The sequence below is a fragment of the Oncorhynchus masou genome, chromosome 32, assembly GCF_036934945.1.
Source record: "Oncorhynchus masou masou isolate Uvic2021 chromosome 32, UVic_Omas_1.1, whole genome shotgun sequence".
Classification (NCBI taxonomy): domain Eukaryota; kingdom Metazoa; phylum Chordata; class Actinopteri; order Salmoniformes; family Salmonidae; genus Oncorhynchus; species Oncorhynchus masou.
Genome location: NC_088243.1, coordinates 71,741,335 through 71,768,253, shown reverse-complemented (window position 1 = coordinate 71,768,253; position 26,919 = coordinate 71,741,335). Strand labels below are relative to the sequence as shown.

The window sequence follows — 26,919 nt, the reverse complement described above, 5'->3', positions numbered from 1 at the left end:
GTTGTTTTTAAAATATATAATCGATAATATATCAACCTGCACTGTCTCTTTTTCAGTATGAGAGGGAGAGTCAATGGCTGCGAACACCCAGCAATCCACCAACGCGATGTTAGGCCATTTACATTGGAAACATTATTTTTCCAAACATAAAAATAGTGCCCCCTAGCTGAAAGAGGTTAATAACCAACCTGGTCTCATTAGAATAGAATTGCTGACATTGAACCCTTTTAATTACATGTAACCTAAGTTGAAATATTATTTAGTTGTTATTATTTATTTACACCACTATAATGACTTAACTGGTGACATGTAAACCCACTAAACACTGTTGAGTGGATGATGGCTTATTGCAACCAGGTTAGCAGTCATTGAAAATCTCTTAGTCTTTTGGATGTGAATTGTCTCCTCAGGCTGAAAGGTTATGGGACATGTAATAACAAGTCAGCACTGTACTGGTGGATGTTTCTGCAGTGGGTTGCCAGCCCAGTTTGCCAGAGATGCTTTATTAAAGCGAGGGAGAGAGTGTTTTAAACTTCGTCATTTCTGGTGTCAAAATGGCTGCCTATCGCTGTCAATCATCCATAATTGATCCTCTGTATTCACTTTGTGATTCTGGACAGTGTTGTCCACAGCTAAATCAAACTCCACAGCGGTCCAAGTAAGTTGATATATAGCTTTATGAAACGCCATGTCCTCAAAGGCGTTCAAAAGTATATTTAGCTTTCTCGTATTCCGGTGGCGTATTTGTCTGGAAATATGTTTCCCCAAACGTGTTATAAATAAGACAGAAAGCCATAATATTCATGTCGGCTAGCTTTAGAATGGCCGTGTTTCTCAGTCTATGATGGAGTCTTTGAAAATATCCAGTGCAGGGTGTGGCTAAGCTCTCCCACAAGGACAGAAGAGGACAAGATAGGCATATCACAGACTTTTTGGGTCAAGAGGCCTTTGCTTTCCCAGCTCCTCTCTGGGACATAATGAAAATTTGATTTTTACCATTACCATCAACTTTGACTTCCTCCGGGAAGTAAGAAAATAAAGTTATCAAAACTTCAACTGTTGGTCCTGAAATAAATTGTGTCCGTTACCATGGGTTTGAAGAGGTCAGTCGGGATCGTCTATGCTGTGGGACTTCACTTTCCAGACTCCAAATGTTATTCTAAACCTTCCTGCACCCCCCTAGGCTTTCTTGAAGCTTTTTTTTTCTTGTCAAGGAGAAATACGTTTTGAAATGAGAAAATAATCTATCTATGGGCCCATGAGGCATGATTTAAATATTGCTCCGTGTTGTTTTTGTAGTTCACACAATTTATATATTTGACTCTCCCCCATTTGTTTTCTGTTATTTTTCTTATAATATCCCAAATGTATGTTTTTTTTTGTTCACCACATTATCGTAAAGAGTTAATTTATATTCCAGTATAGCTTTCACACACTCAGAAAAGAGTGGGATAACTAGGTTAAAACTCTAACGTCGCTGAATTCATTGCAGCTTTTTTCCCCAAAGCAGTTAAGGAGACCAAAGATCCAAATCTCCTCAGTGACAGGTTAACAGATGGTGTCATAAAATGAAATGGGCGTCCCTCTTAAAATATACCCAGAGGTAGCCATATCTACGGGAGCCCTGGAGTGAGGCATACATAGTTCAAATTTGAATTCCATATTGATTTAGTTAGAAATTGTATTTTTGTGCAGGTACAGTAGTGAAGATGGGGAGAGGTATGTCTGTTATAGAAAAATGTTCTGCGTTTTAGACACATCAACTATTCTAGTTGTTGAGGCTCTTTTCTTGTCCCATCTTGATTACTGTCAGGTAATATGGTCAAGTGCAGCAAAGAAAGACCTAGCAAAGCTGCAGCTGCCTCAAAACAGTGGCAGCACACCTTGCCCTTAACTGGACATACAGAACTTACATCAATAACATGCATGATAGTCTTTCATGGTTGAAGGTTGAAGAGAAATGTACTACTTCTCTTAAAGAAACATTTGTCTGTTGAAAATGCCTAACCACTTGTATAATCTATTTCAATACACTTCAAACCGACATACATACCCCACCAGACACGTCACTATGGGTTTCTTCACTGTACCCAAACCAAAAGCAGATTTAATGCGTCACTCAGTTATGTATTCATGGGTTGTATGTTTCATCATAATATTGTTTTGAACGACAATGCCATTCAAAAGGAGGCAAATAATACGTAGTAAAATCTTTTGTTGTCATTTTGATGTCGCCAGATTGACTTTAAATGCAGTATAACATTAGCTAGTTAACTAATATTGAAGGTAGGTCACCTGATGCTCATTGAATGCAATGAACTGGTGCCAACAGACATGGCAGCTTTGCTTCTAGCTCCTAAGCAACATTGCAGTATTTAGATTTTTTGTGTGTTATTTCTTACACTATTAGCCCAGAACGTTTTTTGTGTTATTACATACAGCCGTAAAGAACGTTTGTATATCAGAGCGGCGGTAAGCATTACGACCAGGAATACGTCTTTCCCGATTTGGATCTGTTGTTCGCAGGCTGCTTCAAGACGCCGCCGGCGGAGAAGAGGTATTCAGGGTGGACTTCTAGTCCAACTCAGGAGGTGTGCTCACCATCCACCGCTTCTAAGTATATTACTCGCTAATGTTCAGTGGACAATAAAGTAGACGAGCTGAGGTCGAGGATATCCTTCCAAAGAGATATCAGGGACTGTAACATACTCTGGTTCACGGAGTCATGGCTCTCTGGATATACTGTCCTTGTCCTTACAGCCAGCTGGGTTCTAAGTACATTGCACAGGCAGGAATAAAGATCTCTCTGGGAAGAAGGGTGTGGTGTATGTTTCATGATTAACCACTCATGGTGTGATTGTGATAACGTACAGAAACTCAAGTCCTTTTGTTCACCCGACCTAGAATCACAATTGAATACTGAACGTATGACCTCCCAAGATAATTCACTTTGGTTATATTCACAGCCATGTATATTCCCCCTCAAGCCGTGTCCACATCGGCCCTCAAGGAACTACACTGGACTTTATGCAAACTGGAAACCACATATCCTGATACTGCATTTATTGTAACTTTGGCTCTTTACAAAGCAAATTTGAGGAAAATGCTAATAAAGTTCTATCAACACATTGACTGTAGCACTTGCGCTGGGAAAACACTCGATCACTGCTATTCTCTATTCCGGGATGCCTAAAACGCCCTCCCCCACCCTCCCTTCGGCATATCAGATCACGACTCCCTTTTGCTCCTCCCTTCCAATAGGCAGAAACTCAACTCTGATCTGACCAATGAAAATCCATGCTTCAAGATTGTTTTGATCACGCGGACTGGGATATGTTCCGGGTAGCCTCGGATAATGATGAATACACGGACACGGTGACTGAGTTCATCAGGAAGTGTATTGGGGATGTTCCCAATGTGACTAATGTGGCTACCCAAACCGTGGATAGATTGCAGCATTCGCGCTAAACTGAAAGTGCCAAACACTGCATTTAACCATGGCAAGGTGACTGGGAATATGGTTGAATACAAACAGTGTAGTTATTTCTTCCATAAGGCAATCAAACAGGCAAGACATCAGTACAGAGACAAAATGGAGCTGCAATTCGATGGCTCAAGATGCAATACTTATTTGGAAGGGTCTACAGACAATCACAGATTACAAAGGGAAAACCAGCCATGTCGATCGAGGACACTTGCTCCCAGACAAGCTAAACACCTTCGCCCTCTTTAAGGATAATATTGAGGATAAAGTAATTCGAGTTACCAGCCTCAGAAATTGCAGTCCAAATAAATGCTTCACAGAGTTCAAGTAACAGACACATCTCAACATCAAATTTTCAGAGAAGACTGTGTGAATCAGGCCTTCGTTGTCGAATTGCTGCAAAGAAACCACTACTAAAGGACACCAATAATAAGAAAATACTTGCTTAGGCCAAGAAACATGAGCACCTAACTCCAGGCTGTGTAAGGGATATATTTTTAACACCTTTCTCACCAATTTCGTGGTATCCAATTGGTAGTTAGTCTTGTCTCATCGCTGCAACTCCTGTACGGACTTGGTAGAGGCGAAGGTCGAGAGCCGTGCGTCCTCAAAAACACAACACATCCAAGCCGCACTACTTCTTGACACAATGCCCACTTAACCCGGAAGCCAGCCGCACCAATGTGTCGGGGAAACACTGTACACCTGGCGACCGTGTCAGCATGCACTGCGCCCGGCCCGCCACAGGAGTCGCTAGTGCGTGATGGGACAAGGACATCCCAGCCGACCAAGCCCTCCCGAACCTTGTCGTTCTTTTAAAAGTCCTTTCCTCACCATCTTATGCCCCTTTCAAAAAATGTAGAACTATGGTTCACCTCAGACCTGACTGCCCTCGACCAGCACAAAAACATCCTGTGGCGGACTGCACTAGCATCGAATAGTCCCCGCGATATGCAACTTTTCAGAGAAGTCAGGAACCAATACACTCAGTCAGTCAGGAAAGCAAAGGCTAGATTTTTCAAACAGAAATTTGCATCCTGTAGCTCTTACTCCAAAACGTTTTGGGACACTGTAAAGTCCATGGAGAATAAGAGCACCTCCTCCCAGCTGCCCACTGCACTGAGGCTAGGTAACTCTGTCACCACCGATAAATCCATGATAATCAAATTTCAATAAGCATTTCTCAACAGCTGGCCATACTTTCCTCCTGGCTACCCCAACCCCGGCCAACAGCTCCGCACCCCCCGCAGCTACTTGCCCAAGCCTCCCCAGCTTCTTCTTCACCCAAATCCAGAAAGCAGATGTTCTGAAAGAGCTTCAAAATCTAGACCCCTACAAATCAGCTGGGATAGACAATCTGAACCCTCTCTTTTAAAAATTATCCGCCGCCATTGTTGCAACCAGTCTGTTCAACCTCTTTCGTATCGTCCGAGATCCCTAATGATTGGAAAGCTGCCACTGTCATCCCCCTCTTCAAATGGAGTGACACGCTAGACCCAAACTGCCTTTCTAAAGTCTTCAAAAGCCAATTTAAAAAACAATTCACTGACCATTTTGAATAACACCGTACCTTCTCCGCTGTGCAATCGGGTTTTCGAGCTGGTCACGGTTGCACCCCAGCCACACTCAAGGTACTAAACGATATCATAACCGCCAGTACTGTGCAGCTGTCTTCATCGACCTGGCCAAGGCTTTCGACTCTGTCAATCACCATATTCTTATTGGCAGACTCAACAGCCTTGGTTTCTCAAATGACTGCCTTACCTGGTTCACCAACTACTTTTCAGACAGAGTTCAGTGTGTCAAATCAGAGGGCCTGTTGTCCGGACCTCTGACAATCTATATGGGGGCACCACAGGGTTCAATTCTTGGGCCGACTCATTTTTAGACTGTAAACTCTCCTTCCATTTAATTCAAAATTAAATCTAGAATCGGCTTCCTATTTCACAACAAAACCTCATTCACTCACGCCGCCAAACTTACCCTTGTAAAACTGACTATCCTACCGGTCTTCGGCGATGTCATTTACAAAATAGCTTCCAATACTCTACTCGGCGAAGTGGATGCAGTCTATCACAGTGCCATCCGTTTTGTTACCAAAGCCCCTTATACCACCCACCACTGCGATCTGTATGCTTTAGTCGGCTGGCCCTCGCTACATATTTGTCGTAAGACCCACTCACTCCAGGTCATCTATAAGTCTATGCTAGGTAAAGCGCCGCTTATCTCAGCTCACTGGTCACTATAACAACACCCACCTGTACGCATTCCAGCAGGTATATCTCACTGGTCATCCCCAAAGCCAACACCTCCTTTGGCCGCCTTTCCTTCCAGTTCTCTGCTGCCAATCACTGGAACAAATTGCAAAAATCGCTGAAGCTGACTTCACTAACCCTCACTAACTTTAAACATCAGCTGTCTGAGCAGCTAACCGATCGCTGCAGCTGTACATAGCCCATCTGTAAATAGCTCACCCAATCTACCTACCTCATCCCCATATTGTTTTATTTACTTTTCTGCTCTTTTGCACACCAGTATTTTTACTTGCACATCACCATCTGCTCATCTATCACTCCAGTGTTAATTTGCTAAATTGTAATTACTTCGCTACTATGGCCTATTTATTGCCTTACGCCATTTGCACACACTGTATATAGACTTTCTTTCTTTTCTATTATGTTATTGACTACGCTTGTTTATTCCATGTGTAACTCTGTGTTGTTGTTTGTGTCGCACTGCTTTGCTAGGGTCTGCCAATAAGAATGTTGTGGTTGACAGAGTCGGAAAGCCTTGGCCAGGTCGAGGAATACGGCTGCACAGTAATGTCTCTTATAGATGGCGGTTTTGAAATCATTAAGGACCTTGAGCGTGGCTGAGGTGCACACTTGACCAACTCTGAAACCAGATTGCATAGCGGAGAAGGTACGTTGTGATTCGAAATGGTCGGTAATCTGTTTGTTAACTTGGCTTTCGAAGACCTTAAGTCAGGGTAGAATAGATATGGGTCTGTAGCAGTTTGGGTCTTGTGTTTGAAGAGGGGGATTACCGTCGCATGCTTTCCAACCTATGGGAATCTCAGACAATACGAGAGGTTGAACAGGCTAGTAATATGGGTTGCAACAATTTCGGCAGATCATTTTAGAAAGAGCATGCCACTGTTTAGGTCACCTAGCAGCACGATCTCTGAAGATAGATGGGGCGCAATCAATTCACATATGGTGTCCAGGGCACAGCTGGGGGCAGAGGGTGGTCTATAGCAAGCGGCAACAGTTTCTGGAAAGATGGATGTTGATAAGTAGAAGTTCAAATTGTTTGGTTACAGACCTGGATAGTAAGACAGAACTCCGCCCCCTTTTGCAGTTCTATCTTGTCTGAAAATGTTGTAGTTAGGGATGGAAATTTCAGAGTTCAGGATTCAGACACGGCTAGGACATCCGGGTTGGCAGAGTGTGCTAAAGCAGTGAATAAAATAAACTTAGGAAGTAGGCTTCTAATGTTAACATGCATGAAACCAAGGCTTTTACGGTTACAGAAGTCAACAAATGAGAGCACCTGGGGAGTCTGAGTGGAGCTAGGCACTGCAGGGCCTGGATTAACCTCTACATCACCAGAGGAGTAGGATGAGGGTATGACCAAAGGCTATCAGGACTGGTCGTTTAGTGCGTTCAGAGCAGAGTGTAAAGGGATCAGGTTTCTGGGCGTGAGAGAATAGATTCAAGGCATAATGTACAGACAGAGGTATGGTAGGATGTGAGTACGTTGGAGGTAAACCTAGGCATTGAGTAATGATGAGAGAGATATTGTCTCTAGAGACGTTTAAACCAGGAGATGTCGCCGCATATGTGGGATGTGGAATTAAATGGTAGGTTAAGGCATTTTGAGCAGGGCTAGAGGCTCTACAGTGAAATAAGACAATAATCACTAACCAGGACAGTAATGGACAAGGCATATTGATATTAGGGAGAGGCATGCATGGCCGGGTGATCAATAGGGGTCCCATGAGTGGTTGGGCTGGCTGGAGACACGGCGATTCAGGCAGCTAGCAGGCCGGGGCTAACAAGTTAGCAGACCGGGGCTAGCAAAGCTAGCAGAAGGGTCTTATAAGGACGTCTCCATGGAGTAAAGAATGTTTTGGCCTCTGCGTGCGATGACGTCGATAGACCAGTCGTGATGGATTAGTAGTGTTCCGAGTAGCAGGGGTCCAAGTCCAAATGGCAAAATAGGTATAGTGGCCCAAGAAATTGGCCGATGGATCTATACAGCTCCCGTACCGGCAGTAGAAGGGGTCCGGGTATTGTAGCCCAAGAGTGGCTGATGGGCCTCTTTTAGCTAGCCGGGAGAAATGGCCTAGCATGGGCTATCTCCAGGCTCATTGGTGCTTGCTCTGCAACCGATGTTAGCCAGTACTCGGATAGCAGCTAGCTCGCTGCGAAGATCCAGGTAAAAATGTCCAGAGCTTGCGGTAGGAATCTGGGGATGTGGAGAGAAAATATGTCCGTTATGCTCTGGTTTGAGTCGCGTTGTACAAACCGGCGAGAGCTTTCCGAGCTAAAGGTTAGCTGATGACCGCTAGCAGTGGTTAGCTTAATAGTGAGCTTGCTAGCTGCTGTTGGGGGATTCCGAATACGAAGTGAATAATACTTTAGAAAAAATAGATCCGCACCACATTGGGTGAGGTGGGTTGCAGGAGAGTGTTTTGAAGTTGAGTTTTAGAAAAAATATAAAAAAGATATGCGAAGAAAAGAAGAAGAAAAAACATGTCTTGTCGTGTCCCGTATACGAGGACAAAAGACATCTGACTGCTACGCCATCTTGGATTGGAAGTACCTTCGTCCATTTGTTTGGGGAGTCTCCCTCATGCCTTTTGGCAAACTCCAAACGTGTTTGCTTATTTTTTTCTTTAAGCAATGTTTTTTTTCTGGACACTCTTCTGTAGAGCCCAGCTTTGTGAAGTGTACAGCTTAAAGTGGTTCTATGGACAGATACTCCAATCTCTGCTGTGGAGCTTTGCAGATCCTTTAGGGTTATCTTTGGTGTCTTTGTTGCCAATATGATTAATGCCCTCCTTGCCTGGTCTGTGAGTTTTGGTGGGCGGCCTCTCTTGGCAGGTGTGTTGTGGTGCCATATTCTTTCCATTTTTAATGGATTTAATGGTGCTCCGTGGGATGTTCAACATTTTGGATATTTTTTTATGACCATACCCTGATCTGTACTTCTCCACAGCTTTGTCCCTGATCTATTTGGAGAGCTCCTTCGTCTTCATGGTGCCACTTGCTTGGTGGTGCCCCTTTCTTAATGGTATTGCAGACTCTGGGGCCTTTCAGAACAGGTATATATATACTGAGATCATGGGACACTTAGATTGCACTCAAACTTAAACTAATTAATAATCTAATCCTTTCATAATGCATACTTATTTACAAAGCAATTATTATTATTAGATATTCTCACAGAGCATATTTACCCTAACAACAATTCCACCAAAAATGGCCCGTATGAATTCGGAGGGCATAAATTATTTAATATTAAAGCATTATAACTCTCACTAAAGCCTTCAGTCATACAGAAGTTATACTTAAATTCGAACTGGATTTAACAAAAACTAAATGAAAAGCGCACATTTGTAAATCCTGAGCTTTAAAAGTAATTGGTAAGGAAGATACAAATTATTTGTGACATTATGGTTACAATAAAGAATGTACCGTCATTTCTGGACTATTAAGCGCACCAGAATATAAACCGCACCCACTGTATTATAAAAATATGTATTTTGTACATAAATAAGCCACACATGTCTGTAAGCCGCAGGTGCCTACCGGTACATTGAAACAAATGAACTTTACACAGCCTTTAAATGAAACACGGCTTGTAACAAAAATAAATAGGCTTTAACAAAACACGGCTTGTAACAAAAATTAAAACAGTAGCCTACCAAGAAAGTCATTGGTCACCATCTTCCTCCTCCTGTGCACTGAAACCACTGAAGTCATCTCCTTCGGTGTTGGAGTTGAATAGCCTCAGAATTGCTTCATCCGATGTTGGATCGTTTTCATTGTCGCTCTCGTCTCTTTCATCCGGAGGCAAATTCCCCGCTGAGCTCATGCTGCCCCTTCAACATGCAGCAGTCCTGCCTTTCGAAACCCATTGATGATAGTGGATTTTTTGACAATGCTCCACGCTGTCAGGACCCACTGGCAGACTTGACCATAAGTTGCTCTTCGCATGCGGCCCGTTTTAGTGAAGGATTTCTCCCCACTTGTCATCCAAGCCTCCCACTGAACACGGAGCGCCACCTTAAATGCACGATTTACACTGATGTCGAGTGGCTGCAAATACTTTGGGCCATCTGCTTTTCTTCCCTCCGAAAGCTTTTGTTGTCTTTTTGCACTGAGTCAGTTCCTCACGCTGCTGTTTCCAACGTCTTATCATCGACTCATTAAGGCCAAGCTCCCATGCAGCAGCTCTATTTCCTTTTCCAACAGCCAGATCGATCGCCTTCAACTTGAAAGCTGCATCATATGCATTTCTCCGTGTCTTTGCCATGACGAGGGTGACAAAATTACTACCGTAATCAGAATGATGGGAAGTTTGAGCGCGCTCGATTTACGTCACATTATGTGACGGTGCTCAGTTTTTTGGCGGCATGAATCTTGTGAAAGCGGGAGAAATCCATGAATTAGACGCGTCATTGTATAAACGAGGTTCAAAGCGTGTGAATAAAGTAGCGGTTTGACTGAACCACATTTTCCTCTAAGATTTCCTGTGCTCAGCTCTATTACGTTACTTTTTATCCTAAAAACTCCCTAGTCCGTGCCGATGACTAGCAATCCCACAACATGATGCAGCCACCATCATGCTTGAAAATATGAATACCAAATATAACGCTTTGTATTCAGGACATAAAGTTGATTTCTTTGCCACATTTTTTGCAGTTTTACCTTTGTGCCTTAGGATGGATGAACAACATTGTAGTTACTCCTCAATACAAACCTAAATGACGGAGTGAAAAGAAGGAAGCCTGTACAGAATACAAATATTTCAAAATGTGCGTCCTGTTTGCAATATCACAACCATTAAACTCTGTAACTGTTTTAAAGTCATCATTGGCCTCATGGTGGTATCCCAAAGCAGTTTCCTTCCTCTTCTGCAAATGAGTTAGTATGGACACCTGTTTCTTTGTAGTGACTGGGTGTATTGATACGTTATCCAAAGTGTAATGAATAACTTCACCATGTTCAGAGATATTCAATGTCTGCTTTAAAAAAAAAATTGCCAGTCTACCAATAGCTGCCCTTCTTTGCGAGGCATTGGAAAACCTTCCTTGTCTTTGTGGTTGAATCTGTGTTTGAAATTCATTGCTAAATGGAGGGACTATAGAGATAATTGTAGGTTTGGGGTACAGTGATGAGGTAGTCATTCAAAAATCATGTTAAACACTATTATTGCACACAGAGTGTGTCCATGCAACTTTGAATACGTAATGACTCAAGACATTTCAGTTTTTAATTTTTAATTAATTTTTTAGAAATGTCTAAAAGCATAATTCCAATTTGACATTATTGGTTATTGTGTGTAGGCCAGTAACAATAAATCTAAAATGTATACATTTTAAATTCAAGCTGTGATACAACAAAATGTGTGAAAAATCAGTGTGAATACTTTCTGAAGGCAAAATAGCTGCTTCATGTCCAGTAGCTAATGGGGATCCTAATGAACTAAACTAAACAGGGGGATAATTGACATTCTATTGCTCTACATCCACAGCTTTTGCAATTTCAACTTCCCTTTCCTTTTTTGTCAACACCCAATGGTGTATTATGGATAGGTCACAATTTGCAGTTCTGTTAGTAAGAACACAATCCAGGTGTCAGTGTCAATATTTTCTTTAAGAGGAAGTGGTGGTTGGATATGCCACATTAAATGTTATTCAGAGTTTCTATTTACAGTAAGTTTCAATATATTTCTATGGATGTTGTCATGTTGCCCACACATGTGTTTCCTGAAAATCAGGCGACCTAATTGTTCCTCTGTAAAATGACAGTTCACAGCGGTCTGCTGTTAGGGGCAGTGGAACACCAGCTAGATAGACAATATGTGAGTTAACTGTTCGCAGTCCCTCAAGAACTACTGCTGTGGTGGAATCCACAAAGAGGAAAAAAGATTAAATACATAAAGCAAGAATACAACTATTTAATTCAGGCCTATGACTTGAAAGATTAATTAACTCATCTCTTTGCACAGATATTCTAGTATTAGAATGAGGGAGGTGGCACTGACTGATTTCTTTCCTGGCTGTCAAGATGAAAAGAGAGCGTCTCACTAGGGGGTGAGGCATCAGTGGATGTGCAGGTCCTATACTGCTTACCATATCAAACCGTGGCATTCCTCGACAGAGGTATAGCTCCATACAACCCCTATTTCAGTTAACGGGCACAATCAATGTCGTCTAGCCTCGGTGCTGGAGGGGTCAAACGCATCAACAGTGGGCACACGGCCTGCCGTACAGGACATTTACAGCCACCCGAGCCACGACCTGTACCATCTAGAAAGCGGAGACAGTACAGGTGAATCAAAGCTGGGACCAAGAGACTGAAAAACAGCTTCTATCTCCAGGCCATCAGACTGTTAAACAGTCTTCACTAGCCAGCCTCCACCCAGTACCCTGCCCTGAACTTAGTCACTGTTACTAGCCGGCTACCACCCTGTATTCTACCCTGCACCTTAGAGACTGCTGCCCTATGTACATGGTTATTGAACATTGTTCACTTTAATAATGTTTACATACTGTTTTATCCACTTCATATGTATATACTGTATTCTATTCATGGCTCATCCTATATAACTACTGCTGTACACACCTTTTCTATTCATATATTTTCCATACGGTCTATACACACCACACCAACATTTACATACACTATATATACAAAGTTTGTGGACACCCCTTCAAAGCAGTGGATTCTGATGTTTCAGCCACACCCATGGCTGACAGGTGTCTAAAATCGAGCACATTGCCATGCAATCTCCATAGACAAACATTCACGGGAGAAAGGCCTGACTGACAAGTCATTTCGTCAAATAGCTGCCCTGGTCGACTGTAATTGCTGTTATTGTGAAGTGGAAACATCTATGAGCAACAATAGCTCAGCCACGAAGTGGTAGGTCACACAAGCTCACAGAACGGGAACGCATTGAACAAGTCCTGAAGCGCGTAAAATCGTCTGTCCTCGGTTGCAACACTCACTACCGAGTTCCAAACTGCCTCTGGAAGCAATGTCAGCACAATAACTGTTCGTCGGGAGCTTCATGAAATTAGTTTCCATAGCCGAGCAGCCTCACACAAGCCTAAGATCACCATGCGCAATGCCAATGGCGTCGGCTGGAGTGGTGTAAACCTCGCCACCATCGGACTCTGGAGTACCATCTGGGTTTGGCGGATGCCAGGAGAACGCTACATGCCCTAATACATAGTGCCACCTGTAGAGTTTTGTGGAGGAGGAATAATGGTCTGATGCTGTTTTTCATGGTACAGGCCCCTTAGTTCCAGTTAAGGGAAATCTTAACGCTACAGCATATAATGACATTCTAGACGATTCTATGCTTCCAACTTTGTGGCCACAGTTTGGGGAAGGCCCTTTCCTGTTTCAGCGTGACAATGCCCCGTGCACAAAGCGAGGTTCCATCAGAATGGTTTGTCGAGATCGGGGTGGAAAACTTGACTGGCCTGCACAGAGCCCTGACCTCAACCACATCAAAAACCTTTGGAATTAATTGGAATGCCGACTGCAAGCCAGGCCCGCCCTCACTGATGTTCTTGTGGCTGAATGGAAGCAAGTTCCAGCAGAAATGTTCCAACATCTAGTGGAAAGCCTTCCCAGAAGAGTGGATGCCGTTATTGCAGCAAAGGGGGTGGGGGGGGGACAACTCCATATTAATAGCCATGATTTTGGAATGAGATTTTTAACGAGCATGTGTCCACATAGGTTTGGTCATGTAATGTATCTGGCATTGCTCGTTCTGATATTTCTTAATTTCTTTTAATTTTGGGGATTTGTGTGTATTGTTTTGTATTGTTAGGTATTACTTCACTGTTGGAGCTAGATGTTATCACAGGTGCAGCATTTCACTGCACCTGTAATAACATCTGTAAAATATGTGTAAGCGACCAATAAAATGTGGTGTGATTTGTTGCCACTTTCTCTCTCTCGCCTCTTTCTCTCTCTTGCCTTTCTCTCGTTTCTTGCCTCTCTCTCTCGCCTCTCACTAGGAAGGTTAATGTGCCTGTGTGGTCAGTCACATAGCCACTCCACCGTTGCCTGGTGCTGTCCACTCTCCCCTGTGCTGAAATTTGCCATGCATTTCTACAGGGTTTCTACATTGGCTTCTACAGGGTTTTTCGAAAGTGGTTTCTAGAGGGTTTTGACAGTGGTTTTTACAGGGTACGGGCGCTCCCATTGTCGCTGTGTTCAAAGCAACGATTATTACTTCTATTGTCCTCTCTTCTACGTCCCTATCTGAATGGAGGAAGGTGGGCCAGACACCTGGCGGAGAATGCAAGAGATCCCATTTATGTCCCGTCATCAAAACTGATCTGCTGGAGAGGACAGAAGAGGCAGGGGAGTACAAGTATACAACTTCATTAGAGAGGTGTGTGTGGTCGTGACAGCTGAGCACTTCAATCCACTCATAATGGAAGAAACAACCACGTGAAAAGAGTGGTGTTGCTTCTCAAATGGCACCCTGATCTCTAACACACAGTGCCATCTCTGTGTTACCCTTCCCTCTTCATTCTTTCCATCATTGCCTATTGAGATCACAACTTTCTATGTGAGTCAAATGCTTCTAGGTATTTCATATTTTGACCTTTCTCCTTCCTGGTTTGTATTGTGTAATATGCCTGATGCCCAGAGGCCAGAGGAGACACAGGAAGTCGAGGTCAGAAAGTGGAAAGGCTAGGCCATTCATTAAGTCCTATTCACAAAGATGTCTGTATTTTTACTCATTAATAAGCTACTCGTCACTCTTTTCTTGCTATTGCAAAGGTCATAACCTTTCTGAGAACCAATTGTTTGAGGATACTGACGTCTGCTTTATATAAGCTATAACAGCGTCTGAAAGGATAAATGCTAATTTCGTCATTCCTGAGAATGTGAACTAAATACCTTCTGTCTGACCAAAGAGCAAAATGGAGATGTTGCGTGCTAACTGCAGTCATTGGTATACACTATTTTCTTGTTACCACTATGACTGATTTGCTTCATAGTATTTATACAATATATAACTATGCAGAGTAGAACCTTGTGTGTAATTAAAATACAATGCAATTGTTTTGGATGATATTCCAATGTTATATATGTGTGGGTGTTTGACATCATTCTCATCATTCTCATGCTATTCTGGTTCCTTCAGTAAGTCATTGCATTGATTGGGAGGAAATGCTTATGGCCTTCAGAATGCAGAATCACAAGGCTGGCAGCCTGCCGGTGCTCAGGTTCAGGTTATAATGTCGAGAGCAATTTGTTGCTAAGAGCACATGTTCTCAAGTGGAATACAGCAGTGCTGAATAGGTCAGGAGTGGCAGAGTGGGACAGCGGTATGGCTTAGTCCGTAATCCAATATGAAAGATATTGCTCTCTCACACAGAGCTCTCAATAACATAATACTCCCCGACGCCTGCCCCAACGAAATAACACAACAAGAATGAACAATGTTGGGCCACTGGCTGAAATCAATGTGCATAAAAGGCATCACAGGACAGGCCAGCTGGTTGGTCAGATAGACTGAATGCGTGTCAGATTCCACAGAACAATTCCGTTCGGTCTGTTGCTGTGGCTGGTGAACACAAGCAAAGCATTCTCTCCAGCAGCAGTGACATTTCCCATGCCAAATCTGCTTGTAGGAATATGATTAACACGACTCGCCAAACACACTCAGCAACCTATATGGTATACTTGATAGTGACCCACAAAGTCAGCTAATTATTTCATTTCGTGAGCTACATGGTGACTGCAAAGGTCAGATGTATACGTTTCCATTTGGGACTGTGACATCTTATATACATTTTTTTTTTGTGACACTTAACGTAAATACAACATAATCAAACCAGCAGAAATAGTACACATAAAATTGGTCCGTCCCTAAGGCAAACCATGCCTTTATCATTAGCCTGCGGAATGTACATGATTGTGGAAAGTAACACGATTTGATGGCACTTAACTGCAAGATTATATCCTTCAATTGCTCATGAACAAGCTCCACCCCAAGTTAATGAGATCCTGATGCATGCCACAAATTGAGGGAGGAGGAAGCTGAAAGGGAAGAACATCCTATTTGGCTACTGTGCTGTTGCGTCTTTGCCAGACCGATGGACCGACAGACGGATTGGCAACATCGACAGAGAGACATACAGACAGATAGACCTAACTTCACTATCTATCCACTTCAGGCACCTCCAAACGAAAGCCGCTTGATTTCCCAGCAGTGAAAAGATAGCCGCCTCAGAACAATATAAGCTTGTCATAACATGCTAGGGACGGGATGCGTCTTCAACTTCAGCTTTCATCTATCAGTGTTGTCTGTGGAATAGCGCTGTTTTGCTTTGTTTACTTTCCATCTTGTTGAAGAAGAGGTCGTGTTGAGACACAGGTTATTTCAACCACATGGATTGTGTCATATCACTGTCCAGCATATCAGGCCTGGCTGGGTGACCTTTAATCCGCCTGAGCTACAAACTTGTTCATCCAATGGATCTAAATTTGGGTGTCATGGCAGCTTTTGCGACCCCCCCCCCTGTTTTGCACTCCAAGACATTGTACACAACTGCCTGGTATTTGTGCCTTGGATCTCAGGTTACACAGCGCACCGTGTAATAATCAGAATATCTCTCCACAAATATTTGCTTCATTTCCCCTAGCTCTCGCATAAGCCCTACAGTGGCGAATCGGCGGGCATAAACAAAATGATTGTGGATTTACCGAATTGTGCTCCGTCAACCATGTCGCCTCTTTCCCCCTTTTGTTGTCTCACATCGCTCATTTGTTCCTACTCTCTGTATTGATGTCGGCTGTCATAAACAGCAGTGTGATTGTGCTCTACATTGAGTCGGGCTAGATTGATTCCCCGAGATCTCATTTTTGTTATTGGGGCTTAGCTAACTGTGTTTGCATGCAATGAGCTGCCTGACTCAACATCTTCGGTAAACAGACAGTTATACATTTTGAACATTATGCTGTTTGGTTTTATTAACAAAGCAGATCATTATACTGTACATCATAGTGGTAATAATGTGCAAATTGGGTTGGGCTTGGCCTGGTAATGCATTTTGAGGAATGGTTTCGGAGGGCTTTCTTAATAATTCTCCATTCATTCTGTTGCAAATAGCTACCTCGCTTCACCTTGGCAGAGCCGCCTTGGGCAGTACGCATCGGCTCTAATCGAGGGTCTTCTCCAACTCAATACAAATTACATTAATATGCATGCTATTATTGCTTTGAATCATTATCAAAAAGGCGGAATAAATCATTGAATTATGACCCTTTAGCGCTAAAAAAATGCTCAATGCGCTTCGTTTTATTGACAGTCTGGCGGCGAGAAGAAGTGATTCTAATGTCATAATCAGGCTGTGATCGGGGGGTCGGCCCCTGCCTCCATCGCTGACAAACAGTCTCATCTGCGCTGGATCATTTGTTGTCTCCAGATACGTTTGTGGTTTATAGCCAATTATCTCCTGCGATCCATTATCGATTACAGTGTTATCTTTCTTGCATTGCTTAATCTTTTGGCGTTGCTACAGCAGGCTGTGTGGGGCCTAGAAGAACACTGCTAGAACACAGGAGCAGGACATAGGATGGAAGATCCATCCTTTGCCTGTAAATTAATGTGATACACATTCTAGCATTTAGTGTTACAAAAAAGAGGGCCGTGTTGATTTTCAATGCCACTTCTCACGAATAGATTCTCCAAAGAAATAAACAGGAAACATAGAGACAATGATTTTCTCCATATCCAATCATATTGTGGAGAGGATTTTTTTCCCTCAGAGACAATGAAACCAATACCACCAATGACTTTTTTGTGTTATTTTGATGTGTGATTCGACATCTGTTGGTCTGGCACGGGACCATGTATGTTGTCTGACTTTTCTGACTGATTTTTCTTCTGTTTCCTAGCTGGGTGAACAACTTTGGCCATGAAGGACTGGGCCTCCTCTTGGATGCATTGGATAAGTTGCTGGATAAGAAACAGTAAGCATCTCACAGTACAATGACTTCTCGTCTCTCAATACGCCCTCAATACTGTCTAAATCTATTCTTCCCTGCCGTATTCTCATTCCTGTCCTTTCGCCTGTCTTTTTCAGGCCAGAAAGTATAGACAAAAGGAACCAGCACAAGCTGATCCAGTGTCTCAAGGCCTTCATGAACAATAAGGTTTGTATGGGTTGGGTTGGTCCAAGGCCTTCATGAACAATAGGGTTTGTATGGGTTGGGTTGTTCCAAGGCCTTCATGAACAATAAGGTTTGTACGGGTTGGGTTGGTCCAAGGCCTTCATGAACAATAAGGTTTGTACGGGTTGGGTTGGTCCAAGGCCTTCATGAACAATAAGGTTTGTACGGGTTGGGTTGGTCCAAGGCCTTCATGAACAATACGGTTTGTACGTGTTGGGTTGTTCTAAGGCTTTCATTTAAAAAGTTTCACGTTCAGCAGTTTTTCTTGATTCCTCAATGTTTTCAGAAAGCCCCATATATCAGGGTTCAATTGGCACCCAACGTGGGCCCTCAACCACTTGAACAATCATTGTAATCCTTTATTCCGCCTGTTATATCGACTCAATTTAATTTGAGGAGGGAAGAGAAGGACAGTACAGTGTAGAAGTGGTTCTGTATTCACCCTGAAGTGCTACAAACCAGAGGCTGAAATTTATATAGTTTCAATGACTAAATTTCAATGGCAAAACTATTCACATTGAAAGAGTGGTAGAAATGAAATGAATGAAAAGTGGTATTACTTTGTACCGAGTAGGTATTCTTCTCAAAATCCTGTATGGTGAAACCAGTTTCGCCGTTTTTCCTATCTAAAATGGATGTACTGTGACGATAGCTATTATGGACAAGTAAAGCCGAGCTAATTTTCCATATTCAACCCATTGTCATCAAGTATTTCATTATTCTTTTTTGGGAAGCAGCACTGTCTCATCTTTGGAGTGAGAATGGATGAGCTATTGATATTGCTACCCTTTAACAAAATCCCAATCTGTGTTCAAGTATACTTGAGTCCAAGATATATTTAAAGTTATAAGTATTTGTCCCTATAAGTATTTGTCCCCACAGTCCTGGCCTGAATTGGCTCAATTCATCATAATCTCCATTTTCCCTTGCAGTATGGACTGCAAAGGATTCTGGGAGATGAGCGAAGCTTGCATCTCCTGGCCAGGGCCATTGACCCAAAACAGACCAGTATGATGACAGAGATCGTCAAGATCCTCTCAGCTATCTGCATCATTGGAGAGGAAAACATGTAAGTTCACCGCAACATTCAACACTAATCTACCATTATAATATCCTCAATTTCACACTTGTCTCAGTGCCAGCCATGGTCTTCATCCCCACTTCTCCCCCCTAGCAACCCTCATTTCTATAATCACATTAAGGAAGTAGATTTGTAGACAACCTGTCACTGGCCCTAACACAATACATTCTGTGCACTCATGTTACATTTGCAGCGAGGGCTTTGAGATGTCCGTCCGTTAACATGTTCTGATTTAGCAGTTTGGGCTGTGTAATGTAATTCAGTGCTCAGTGTTGTTGGCCATGAACACAGAGTTTGGCTGACAGATTATACATTGAATCCAGGGGCGCTCTTTTGTATTGAGCTGGACTAAAATAACAACGGGACTTCAAAGTAGCTCTGCATGCAGCGGAGGAAAATAAACAAATGGACAAATACGAGAATCTAGTTAAAACTGTTTCTTTAATATCAGCCCCCTGCCGAATGTCTCTGTGTGACCGTGGTTTTGGCCCCTGCTATGTTTAATCTAGGAATGTAAAATTACTCGCCTGAAATTAATCTTCTAGTACTAACTAAGTTGCCGTCATACTCAATTTCCAAAATACTTAAAGAAAAACACACATGTGCATGCTTAAACAGCCCTGTTTAAGCATGCACAGCTGATTGACAGGAAATAGAGCTGAGGCCTCACTTTCCGGAAAAAAAAGTCAAGGGTTGGGTGGTGCTGGGTCGGTAGTTTCCTCCGCATCTTCCCTCTCTTTGCTCCTCTGCCAGACTATTTTGGAGCGAGGGGGGAAGATCACAGGCATGGCTCGGTCGTGAGCCATCCTCCCTCCCTGAGGACCCACGAACACTTCACCGCCCTGGATGGCAAAGTGGAGAGAAACAGAAAAAAGAATGTGCTGAAAATATAAAACAAGAGCTCCCTCCCTCCCTCCCTCCCTCCCTCCCTCCCTCCCTCCCTCCCCCTCCCTCCCTCCCTCCCTCCCCCTCCCTCCCTCCCTCCCTCCCTCCCTCCCTCCCTCCCTCCCTCCCTCCCTCCCTCCCTCCCTCCCTCCCTCCCTCCCTCCCTCCCTCCCTCCCTCCCTCCCTCCCTCCCTCCCTCCCTCCCTCCCTCCCTCCCTCCCTCCCTCTTTCTTTCTTTCTTTCGGATGTGCTTCTCCTGTGTATAGAAGATAAAAGCTTGACAGCAAACCATTTCCAACCCCGATGAGAGAGGCCCCGACGACTGATGCCGTGATAAAGCTCATCCAGATAAAGAAGGGGCTCGGCGTCCAAAAACTTTTGTTTGCTGTTTACTAAAGTGGCGATTTAAACTGTCTTCACCTACTTGTGTTGCAGCCCCTTTGTGCAGGCGCATAGCAGTGTGAGGCCTTCGTTTGAAATTGCCCAAATCACTATTCAGCAAATTTGCCGTGAGCCCTTGTAAACGGTCTAATTTGCTTTCACAACAATGTGTTTTTATAAAGTAGTCCTGTAGCCTTCTCCCTGCATTAAATTGCCCTGCCTTGGCATCACAAACTGCATTTTTATTATGAATAGCTTTTACAATAGATAACATCAGCTATACAGGCTTTCTCTGAACATTACCAGAGCAATGAACACTAAAGCAGATCAATTGGATACCTATAATGCACGGGGTTGCAAACAAAGACTCAGGCCAGACCATTTGTCTTGGGTCCCCATAGAACGTCCCTGACCAAGACAAGGGGACAGATGAGATGATATGTGAGGTGGAGGTGTGAGTAAATGTCCTGGTGGTAGGGCGATAAAGGCGTTTGTTGACTTTTCAGTCTTTTTGTTTTCTCTCAGCCTGGATAAGATCCTGGCTGCCATGACGATTGCAGCGGAGAGGAATAACAAGGAGAGATTTGCTCCGATAGTGGAGGGACTGGAAAATCACGAGGCCCAACAGCTCCAGGTCAGCATTTTACAACCCCTTTTGGACAGACACACACACAGTCACAAACTCGCATTTTGTGCAAATCCCATTGACAACAGTGTGTGATTTACGTGTGACATTGAGTCATATATACCTTTCTCACGTCTTTCCATAAGAACCTTCATAAATATCCACTTCCATCCACAACACTCTTTTAACCTGTCCCTTATGGAGTAACCCATGGTGAGATGACTGTTATTTCAATGCTAGTCTGCTTGGATTTGAGTCATACATCAATATTCTGTTTATCAACCCTTCCAAGTTTTATCTATGACCTCAACCTGTAGGCCTCTGAGACAAGTTGTGGAAAGCTCACATTTATGCACATCACACATAACAAAGTCAAATCATTCGAGTCTGCCATGTCATGTGCAATGGAGAGAACTCGGCTCTAGTCAGTGTCATTCTCACAAATGGCCTCTTGGCTTGGAGCCGGTGTTTGACGCGGAGGGACAGGTTGAAATTGACAGTTCTGTCACTCAGGGGTCTACTGTACCTCAGCCCCTGTCGACGGGTACACACATTTCATCTCCCTTGCCCTCCTTGCTTTGTGTCTGCTTGTCAACCTCTGGCACCTAAGCTGTTTGATGTGAGTCGACCAAGGGTTCTTTCTCCTGGCCTAATCAACACCACCTGCTTCACTAGAGGAGCTCTACCAGAACTGTTCTACTCTCTTTTGAGGACTCTTTTGAGAAGTCTTTTGAGAACTCTGAAATATAACACAAGACCAGAAGAGAGATGTTGACTTCCAGAAATGTTTTTTTCCCATTCTCGTAACAAATATTTTTCTGCTTTTTCTCAGTGTTGTTGAGCGGGTCTCTGAGGACCCAGAGGAAAAGGGCAACCATGCAGCAACATACCTGTCTTTACTTCTGTTATTTTCCCTTCACTGTTTCTTTCTCTTGCACTTTTTTGCAAGCAGTCTTTTTTTAAATTTCATAATTTGTAAAATTGTTTGTAGATGGGAGGGGGGGACTATGGGAAGGAGATAAGGGAGGAACGTGAGATGAGGGAAGGAGGGATGAGGGAGGGTTAGGGAAGGAGGGATGGATGGGGGAAGTAGGAGATGGATGGGGGAAGGACGGAAGGAGGGATGGATGGGTAGGGAGGGATGGATGGAGGAAGGAGGAATGGATGGGGGCCAGAGGGATGGATGGGTAGGGAGGAATGAATGGGGGAAGGAGGAATGGATGGGGGAAGGAGGAATGGATGGGGGAAGGAGGGATGGATGGGTAGGGAGGGATGGAGGAAGGAGGAATGGATGGGGGAAGGAGGAATGAATGGGGGAAGGAGGGATTGATGGAGGGAGTGATGGAGGAAGTAGGGATGGATGGGTAGGGAGGGAAGGAGGAATGGATGGAGGAAGTAGGGATGGGTGGGTAGGGAGGGATGGAGGAAGGAGGAATTGATGGGGGAAGTAGGGATGGATGGGTAGGGAGGGATGGAGGAAGGAGGAATGGATGGGGGAAGGAGGAGAGGTAGAAATCCCTGGATTGTGCTGCTTGTTTTCCTCCATAAAATGTCCGCTAATGAAAAGAGCCGCCGCTAATTGTGAAATAAATTAAACTACCTTGCTGATGTAGAAGGTTCAAAGAAATTAGAATACTTTAAAAAAACCTTGTGATGGTGCTGTGGAGCCTGACTTTGTTAATGTGATTAAAATGGGTTTTGCCGCAGTTCGGGCTTTGCTCTCTCCACTGCAGAGTGAAAGCCAGCCTGCATCCCGACTTTAAACCGTCCCAGCAGTCCCACTTTTAATTACACTGACAAAAAACCTCCTACGGCAAAGCACGGCACACATGACGCCCGAGCTCCCTTCTTGCACCGTCGCCAACCCCAAAAACAAGCACCACAATAACCCTCCTCAATCCAATTCCACACAACAAACATGGTCGAGGTCTGTCTGCTTCATACGATAGGAGGACAAATCTACACGTAGACGAAGAGAAGAAAACAACATTAGGCCCATGAAGCTCCCTCAGTCACTCATAACTCTCGAAATAGTTCTCTTCATTTTGAAAGACTAAAGATGGGAGTAAAGAGATGGGAGTGAAGTTAGTGGAGTTTCAGAAAGGATTCTAGCGTAGCGTCCCTGGTGGGTAGACTTCAGGCTTGGATGCCCAGCTCTTGGTCCAAGGCTCTGGAGGTCCTATTGGAGTGGTTTGATGTCTGCTATGTTGCTGCTGCCTGACACTATTGGCATGTTCTCAAAGCAACTATCCCGTCCCTTTCCACCCCACCAGTAGGGCTGGTGCAGCACAGAACAACCTTTAGAATTCTCCTTAAGCTTGCTGTTTTCCCGGTGTGCGGCAGTCCTGGTGCATATGTAAAGAGTCTCCATTAGCACTGACATGTCCCCATAAACCATAATACCATATTCCCTCACTCCACTGGATTAATACAAACCTGTTCGATTCCACTGTCCCCGGTCTATAGAAAGGGGAAAAAACACATTGAAAAACAAACCAATGCTGTTCATTCCAGATGGCTATTATTCCCCATTGCCAGGCGAATTCCCGCTAGTTACGTTCTCTGAGGGCATGAATTGGGCTAGCGTGATGATTGTGTGTGTGTGCGCGCACGGGTGTGCATGTGTTTGTCTGTAAACCTCTCGCCAGGAAAAACACCAACAGGAGGAATCGGTGTGAATAACAGCCAAGCGACAGCATTCACTACGACCCGTTAAAAAAGATGTGGGCCAATACAAACATGCCGATAAGAGGTTTTCTATAGGGTACTTTTCAAGTCAATCACAGAGCTCCTTCAGTTCCCGATCGATCCGCCTGTCAGAGGAACACTCAGTCTTCTCCTGGTGCTGCTCCCCGGAGCCACCTTACATCCCATTAAGGCCCATCAGCATTTTACCTTTCCCCTCATTCTCCTGCCCTTCCATCCCTCTACTCTTCCCTAATCCAGTAAATCAATTACACATGCACATCTGGCCAGTAGACTCCCCAGACCTCTTCTCTTTTCCACTTCCTCTTACCTTCTACCTTTTTCTGCCTCTACACCAGACTATCTCTCCTCTCTTATCCACTTCTCTTTCCTGTCTTTCCTCTCATCTCTAGAAGAGGAATATACATTGCCTTCGGAAAGTATTCAGACCCCTTTTTCCACACTTTGTTTGGTTAGACTTATTTTAAAATTGATTACATAGTTTTTTTTCTTCAATCTATACATAATACCCCATAATGACATAGAAAAAACAGTTTTTTAAAACATTTTTGCTAATAAAAAATAAGAAAAATATGTAAACTCAGCAAAAAAAGAGACGTCTTTTTCAGGACCCTGTCTTTCCAAGATAATTCATAAAAATCCAAATAACTTCACAGATCTTCATTGTAAAGAGTTTAAACACTGTTTCCCATGATTGTTCTATGAACCATAAACAATTAATGAAATTGCAGCTGTGGAACGGTCGTTAAGACACTAACAGCTTACAGACGGTAGGCAATTAAGGTCACAGTTATGAAAACTTAGGACACTAAAGAGGCCTTTCTACTGACTCTGAAAAATACCAAAAGAGATATGCCCAGGGTCCCTGCTCATCTGTGTGAACGTGCCTTAGCCATACTGCAAGGAGGCATGAGGACTGCAGATGTGGCCTGGGCAATACATTGCAATGTCTGTACTGTGAGACGCCTAAGACAGCGCTACAGGGAGACAGGACGGACAGCTGATCATCCTCGCAGTGGCAGACATCTCATGTAACACCTGCACAGGATCGGTACATCCGAACATCACACCTGCAGTACAGGTACAGGAGGGCAACAACAAATGCCTGAGTTACACCAGGTACGCACAATCCCTCCATCAGTGCTCAGACTGTCCGCAATAGGCTGAGAGAGGCTGGACTGAGGGCTTGTAGGCCTGTTGTCTGGTGAGGACCTGCCTTACATCACCGGCAACAACGTCGCTTATGGGCACAAACCCACCGTCGCTGGACCAGACAGGACTGGCAAAGTGCTCTTCACTTGGCACTCCGGTACTGCTTGCCATGCAGAGAGAACAGTCTATGACTAGGGTGGCTGGAGACTGTGAACATTTGTAGGTTCTTCTTCTGACACCGCCTGGTATAGCGGCCCTGGATGGCAGGAAGCTTGGCCCCAGTGACGTACTGGACCATTCCTAGTACCCTCTGTAGTGCCTTGTGGTCGGAGGCCGAGCAGTTGCCATACTAGGCAGTGCTGCAACCAGTCAGGATGCTCTCGATGGTGCAGCTGTAGAACCTTTTGAGGATCTGAGGACCCATGCCAAATCTTTTCAGTCTCTTGAGGGGGAATAGTTTTTGTCGTGCCCTCTTCACAACTGTTTTGGTGTGCTTGGACCATGTTTGTGTGTTGGTGATGTGGACACCAAGAAACTTGAAGCTCTCATCCTGCTCCACTGCAGCCACGTCGATGAGAATGGGCACGTGCTCGGTCGTCTTTTTTCTGTATTCCACAATCATCTCATTTGTCTTGATCATGTTGAGGGAGAGGTTGTTGTCCTGGCACAACATGGCCAGGTCTCTGACCTCCTCCCAATAGGCCGTCTCGTCCTTGTCGGTGATCAGGCTTACCATTGTTCTGTCATCGGCAAACTTAATGATGGTGTTGGAGTCATGCCTGGCCATGCAGTCATGAGTGAACAGGCAGTTCAGGAGTGGACTGAGCACCCACCCCAGAGGGGCTCCTGTGTTGAGGATCAGCATGGCGGATGTGTTGTTACCTACCCTTACCAGGATCCAGTTGCAGAGGGAGGTGTTTAGTCCAGGGTCCTTAGCTTATTGTCCTTCTGGAAGGTTCTCCCATCTCCACAGAGGAACTCTAGAGCTCTCTGAGTGACCATCAGGTACTTGGTCAACTCCCTGACCATGGCCCTTCTCGCCGATTGCTCCGTTTGTCCGGGCAGCCAACTCTAGGACGAGTCTTGGTGGTTCAAGACTTCTACCATTTAAGAATGATGTAGGCCACTGTGTTCTTGGGGACCTTCAATGCTGCAGAAATGTTTTGGTACCCTTCCCCAGATCTGTGCCTCAACACAATCCTGTCTCTGATCTCTACGGACAATTCTTTCAACCTCATGGCATGTTTTTTTTCTCCGACATGCCCTGTCAACTGTGGGACCTCATATAGAGGGGTGTGTACCTTTCCAGATCATGTCCAATCAATTGAATTTACCGCAAGTGGACTCCAATCAAGTTGTCGAAACATCTCAAGGAGGATCAATGGAAACAGGATGCACCTTAGCTCAATTTCGAGTCTCATAGGAAAAGGTCTGAATACTTATGTAAATAAGGTATTTAAAAATATATACTTTTGCAAAAATGTTTAAACTTGTTTTCACTTCGTCATTGTGGGGTATTGTGTATAGATTGCTGATGATTTTTTATCAAGGATCTCTATGGACAATTTTAGAATAAGGCTGTAACATAACGAAATGTGGAAAAAGGGGTCTGAATACTTTCCAAATGCACTGTATACACATGAAATGTTTCACACATACGCTCCCCAAGGTCTTTTAACTCAACGGTGCCTGCTACATCATAACATAGATTGATACCATACAGAGAGGCCTTGCATGATAAATCACTATCACCATTTAATTTAATGTTGATTCATGTTAAATAGAATGAATTACAAAAGTATGTTCTCTCTAACATGTGTGTACATGGCAACAGGTGGCCTGCATGCAGCTGATCAACGCTCTGGTCACCTCTCCGGACGATCTGGACTTCAGGATACATCTACGCAACGAGTTCCTCCGCTGTGGCCTCAAGAAGATCTTACCGGTGAGTTACTCTCCGTCACACACCTTCAGGGGCATAGAGATACATTAAATTGGCAGTCTAGGTATCATTTGTGTGTTGTTTTACATACATAAAACCTCATTTAGCAAGTGAGACTTGTACATCTGAGTTGAGGCAGATTTGGACCCTAAACTCTCTGAAACAGTCCACTACACATTTTCCAGTTGGGACAATGAATGATTGACTCCCCCTCCAACT

General features: G+C 44.0%; 1 protein-coding gene across 5 annotated transcripts in view; it reads left to right on the top strand.

Moving 5' to 3' along the window:
- Positions 1-26,919, top strand: part of LOC135526552 (protein diaphanous homolog 2-like) — a 728,420-nt gene that overhangs the window by 185,671 nt on the left and 515,830 nt on the right. For 4 of the 5 annotated variants that reach the window (XM_064955040.1, XM_064955039.1, XM_064955037.1 and 1 more), the window contains exons 7-11: positions 17,653-17,727; positions 17,841-17,910; positions 18,861-18,997; positions 20,801-20,909; positions 26,593-26,703. In XM_064955040.1, the coding sequence (XP_064811112.1) occupies positions 17,653-17,727; positions 17,841-17,910; positions 18,861-18,997; positions 20,801-20,909; positions 26,593-26,703 (502 nt within the window). Of the gene's footprint in view, positions 1-17,652; positions 17,728-17,840; positions 17,911-18,070; positions 18,087-18,860; positions 18,998-20,800; positions 20,910-26,592; positions 26,704-26,919 lie in introns of those variants that run through there. The other variant, XM_064955041.1, reaches the window with a different exon arrangement.